This window comes from Manacus vitellinus, unplaced genomic scaffold, assembly GCF_001715985.3.
Source record: "Manacus vitellinus isolate BGI_N305 unplaced genomic scaffold, ASM171598v3 scaffold_123_pilon, whole genome shotgun sequence".
Taxonomy (NCBI): domain Eukaryota; kingdom Metazoa; phylum Chordata; class Aves; order Passeriformes; family Pipridae; genus Manacus; species Manacus vitellinus.
The window spans coordinates 324,948-330,354 of NW_021938915.1; the positions used below are offsets into that span (position 1 = coordinate 324,948).

The 5,407-nt window shown below is 47.7% G+C and overlaps 1 protein-coding gene across 1 annotated transcript in view; it reads left to right on the forward strand.

The window, feature by feature from the left end:
• Positions 1-7: 7 nt before the first annotated feature.
• Positions 8-5,407, forward strand: part of LOC103760979 (beta-keratin-related protein) — a gene marked incomplete at its 5' end in the record, with an annotated part of 6,710 nt that continues 1,310 nt past the window's right edge. The window contains one exon of the mRNA XM_029965903.1: positions 8-261. Within this exon, the coding sequence (XP_029821763.1) occupies positions 8-261 (254 nt within the window). The remainder of the gene's footprint in view (positions 262-5,407) is intronic.

Sequence of the window (5,407 nt, forward strand, 5' to 3'; positions counted from 1 at the left end):
CCCCACCCCGCTGGCCAACAGCTGCAGCGAGCCCTGCGTGCGGCAGTGCCAGGACTCCACCGTGCTCATCCAGCCCTCGCCCGTGGTGGTGACCCTGCCCGGGCCCATCCTCAGCTCCTTCCCCCAGAGCACCACCGTGGGCTCCTCGGCCTCGGCCGCCGTGGGCAGCGCCCTGAGCGCCGGGGGGGTTCCCATCAGCTCCGGGGGCTCCCTGGCACTGGGGGGCTTTGGCTACCCCGGGCTGGGCGGGGGCTACAACCGGCCCTCCCGGCGCTCCAGCACCTTCCGCGGGGGCTTCTATGGGCCCTGTTAGCTCTGCCTGAGGGACAAGGCGGGAAGGAATCACCAGGAATTCTGGAGCACCACCTGACGCCGGCCTGAGCTCACGGCCACGGTTTGCAGACGTGATGTTGGACACCCACGAGTTCCCCTGGAGCCGCCGGAGCTGTGGGAGCTCTGCACCTCCTCCAACCAGGCCTTCGCTTGTCTTCTGCTGTGCTTTACTTGGTGTTTCTGGTCAAATGTCTTGTCCTGCTTTTGTGTTTGTGTTTGATGACAGGGAAAACACGGAATTGTCAGGAATTGTCCTGCATGGCTGAATTAGTGCAGTTCACTTCACCACTGAAGAAGGAAGATTTCAGGTTGCTGAGTGTGTCACTGTGAGAGGGATGAGTGGGTTCTGTCCTTACTGGACCATAGAAATGTGTTCCTTACCTTTATATTCCATTCCCCAGCCTCATTAAATTTGTGCTGCATCCTACTCCGAGTCTGTCTGTCCTTCTTTCTTCTCCAGCCCCTCATGCCCATTGCCAAAACACAAAAGATGATTTGTCTTTTGTCTGTACATTTTAATTCAAGCCTGACACCCCTTATCAAAGAGTTGGCCTTCACCTGCAATGGGTTGAGACATAAACAGATGATTTATAAAGATGAGATGCTTGGGAAGATCCCTTTAAAAGCAGGAAGAGATGTGGGGTTTGGTCAGGGAAAGGGTGGTGGGAGGGCTGGGGATCCCTCTGAGTTCAGCCTGAGCTTTTTGGTGGGTGCAGCACCTTTTGGCAGCTGAGCTCAGACCCTGGTAAGTCTGGGAGGGGAAGAGGAGAGGGATGTGCAGTGTTCTCACAAGGGAATTGGCCTTGGGAATTTGCTGGCCTGGGAAGCATGTCTGGGAGAAAGAGATTAAAGGACTAAATCTGGAAGATTTTTAAGTTCTAACCCTTTTTTAGTGTCTTTATAACCTGTCTCCTATTTGCTGTGTCTGGCAAAGCTGAGCTTTATCAGGCATTGCTTTGTTCCAATCTGACTGTGTTGGAATAAAGGTTTGGAGACTGGGAGCTTTGGTCCCTGAAGGAAGAAGGTTTGGAAAAGCTTTACCTGAAGGCTCTGGATGACTCACTGTCCTGTCAGCCCAAACAACTCCAGCCTGATCTCTATAAAATGTCTTGCTTGGAGTCTTTGTCTGTCTGTCCAGACTGATGCTGAACTGTAATTAAAGCCAGGGAAAGCTGTTGATGAAGTTGCATTGACTGCACTAATTAGTGGAACTAAATTAAAGGAGGTGAAGGAAGACCATGAAAGAATTAATAATTTTAAGGAGCAGGTTTTCTTAATAAACAACAGAAGCAAATGGAAAGTTTGATGTTCTAATACAGGACAAGGTTGGTCTGAATTAAATGTGTAATATATTTTTTGCCATCTCAACTGAAGTTATTGCTTGATCAAAGGTGATGAATTCCAAAGACGTCAATGGCTGCAAAGAGTTATGAGTAAGGCACTGCAGTGAAAGTGTCTTTAGTGCATTCAGGTGGATATTTCTCATGACCAAGTGCATTTTTCTGCTCTTGCAATTCTCTTCTCATCAATGGAACCAAAGCTCTTCCCAGAGGTAACCCCTGTGAATGCAGATCCCTCCCAAAGTTGGGATGTTTCACTCAGGAATTGTGTCAGAAGGGTCTGATTTGCAGCTCACCTCAAAATGAAAAGCAAAGACAATCCTCAAGCACCATTTCCCCCCTTCACTCCTGTCCCAGACTGCCTTTTTTGGTTAAAATTTGGTGTAGCAACCAGTAAAGAGCACAGTCCCAAAGAAAAGGGTTTCCCTGTTTGGTTTTGTAGTCAACCAGAAAGTGTTTTTCATTCGCTGCTGCAGATTTTGAGCTGGATTATCATGTTACACAGGAAGCTTTCTAGGCAAGCCAAGCTCAGGGGCAGCCTCCCAAGTTGTTTTTGTGTTTTATTTGGAAAAAAACCAAGGAAACACATTCCTTGTTAGCCCAGGGTTTGGTAGTACTGAACAGCAGCATAAAACAGGGCCTGATTTGATCCACGTGCTCTGAACAAAGGACTGTCTCGATCTTCTCTCTCCTGTTTCCTTAACTTGCATCTGCCAATATCCATCCCTGAGCATGGGATGGTTTGGGTTGGAAGGGATTGGAAAGGCCATGGAAAGCCCATGGGCAGGGACACCTTCCACTATCCCAGGTTATTCCAACCTGGCCTTGGACACTCCCAGGGCTGGGGCAGCCACAGCTCCTCTGGGCAACCTGTGCCAGGGCCTCCCCTCCCTCCCTCCTCTCTCAAAGAGCTGGAAAAAGTTGGTGCCATAGAAAAGAAGGGACAGGAGCTGTTTTTGCAGGACCCTGAAGTATTTCCTACTCCTGTCAGTGCAAAGGTGTTTCCATTCCAAATTCTGCAGAGGGATAGAATTGCAAAATATAATCACATAAAAAATGCAATTTAATTACAACCCACCAAACTCTGGAGGCAGAAGTGCAGTGTCTGCTGCGTGCACAGGGAGGAGGGAAGAGGCTTTTACAGCTCCCTCAGGCTGCCTGGGGGATCTGAGCCCTCCCTGCACATTCACCAACCAGCCCCTGCCTGAATTGTGGCTCTGATTTGCATTTGGGCTCCCAGGAGTGAAATTGGGTTGTTTACTGTTTGTGTTGATTGCCTGGACTTCTCCTGGCCATGGAGGGAAACCACGATCCACGGGGCCCCTTTCATGTCTCTGCTTTGCATCCACTGAATATTCCTGACTCCATTCTGCTGACTCCACCTTCCAAAATGGCCAGGAGTCAAAATCCAATTTGCTTAGGAATTTTGTCTGCTCTTTTGCACTTTGGTCACACACTTGGGAGCACCACCTGCTGTCACAGCAGGAGCTTCAATTGGAGTCCTGAGTGTGCAGTTCCATCCCTGATAAGTGACCGTGAGATTTGGGATCACTGACCTCTCTAATATTCCAATGAGCAATATCCCAAAGCTTTCAGCTCCTGGGATGAGAGGACTGAGCCAGCCAGACTAGCTGGACACACAACCACCTTCAGAAGTGGATTTATGATTCCTTTTATCATCTCTGTCCCTTTTGATGAGGGATCCAACTCTTGATGGGTGTCTGTGTGTAAGAGCACTGGGACAACTCTGGGTGATCCTCAGGACAGGAGAACTTCAATCCATGTCAGATGAGATGGGGTCATCCTGTCTGGGGACAGCCAGGGACTCAGGAGTGGAACTGGGTTTTTTGACAGGTGACTTTGTGCAAACACTGATTTGTATCTCAAGTGTAAAATGGAGGGACTTTGGTTTCTGGGGAAGTTTGTGACATTCCTGAGTGATCTTGGTCACCCATTTCAAAGCTGGTCATGTTCAAAGGGTGTCCCATCCTGCCCACTGGCTGATAACTCACCCTTTGCATGTCTGAGCTGTCGATGCAAAGGGTTTGGGAACTTGGGAGACTTTTGTTCTTCAAAAGTGCACAACCAGCACTTATTTCCCAGGAGATGTTCAGGAAGATACTCCCAGTCCAGGGGTTGCTTTGCATGTCTCTGCTTCGGTGATTTAAACATGAGGAGAGCTTGGAATACTGATCCCTGCCCTCGAGTCTGCTTGGGCATTGCCTGCAATTACTTTTGAATCTCAAAATTGCCTTTGAAAAGGAAATGGGATGGTTGCACCTTGCGATGCTCTGGGAGACATGCAAAGGGAAAGCGACAGAATTCGCTTTCAAAGGGAGAAAAAGAACATTACAAACTTCTGTAAGTGAGTGCTGATGATTTGGGGAACAACTTTGCATAATAGTGCAAGGCCCAGTAGGGGAAAGTAATAATTTGATGGCAAATGTAAAACTGTTTGGCGTCTTTAATGACCCCAAAGCTGAGCCTGTGCAAGGCTTTGAGTGTCTCTGACCAGCCTAAAATTCACAGGCATCCCCCATCTGACCTGGATTGTTTTCCTGGGGTTTGATGTAGGAAGTTAAACTGCAGACTCTCAGATGAAGGACTTGGACACTCAGTTCCCAAATTGAGGAGCTGTGTCTCAAATTCCTTCTTGGAAGTGAAGCAGTTTAATATTAAATGAGTAGATCAGATGCTGCTGATACTCTTTCATCCTGCCTCCTGAGTCAAGAAAATAAAATATGTTCCCTCAAATAATCTATTTCCCAGTACCTTTGAGACTGGTGAAGTCTAATCAGCTCTAAGTGCTTTGTGTAACAATTTTATTTCCTATATCTGTGTGGCTCTCTGGCTGTTTGAGGGGAATTTGGCAAACCCACAGTCCAATTCTGAGGCAGAATCAGGAATTTCTGACCTTTTCAGAGTGAAATGTGTCAAAAACTTCTGCTCCCCATGAAGAGGGAAGGGGGATTTCACAGGGAAGTTCCCATCCATCTTTCCTAGTAGATTTATTCATCTGTGTCATCGGTCCTTGGGATGCAAAATAATTTCTTCAGTAGCTCAGATGAATCAGTTCATCTGAGCAGGAATGAACTGGGCTCCCAAGATCTGAAGATAAAAGAAACCTCTCGAGTGGAATGCAAACATTACAGGGAGGAAATTAAACCAAGGCAGGAAATCCAAACAGTGAGGAAAAAGTAAATCACCAGCCAGGAGGATTTTGCATCTGAGAAGTCTTTGGTAATTGGCTGGTAAATGGCACAAATTATGCCTTAGATCCTCAGGCTCTCTGGGCCAGAGTATAAAAGGCAGCACAGTCAGAGGAGCTTCATCCACTTCTGCTTTATTCTCCTCGGTGGAAAGGGTAAGTCTTGATTTGTTTCCTATTTTGTAAAGTCCTGAATTGTTGCCTTCATTGTATTTTATTTTTACACCCTCTTTGTAGCAGTCTGAGGTCTGTGCTCTGTGAGGGGGGGACCACCAAGCAGCTTTTTTTTCCGGGAGAAGGTTGTTGTTCTGTGAAGGTGGAGGTGGTTGGATGCAGGACTTCAGCCTCGCTTTTCATTTGTGTCACCAAATAATTCAGTTCCAAAACGTTCCAATCTCTGCCTGTTATTGTTCAGCGACTGGAAGTGGATGTGGTGAATCTGTGTAGAGATTTTGGCTCTCAGGATAGAATCCCAGAGTAGCTGGGGTTGGAAGGGACCTCTGGAGACCCTCCAGTCCAAGGCAGG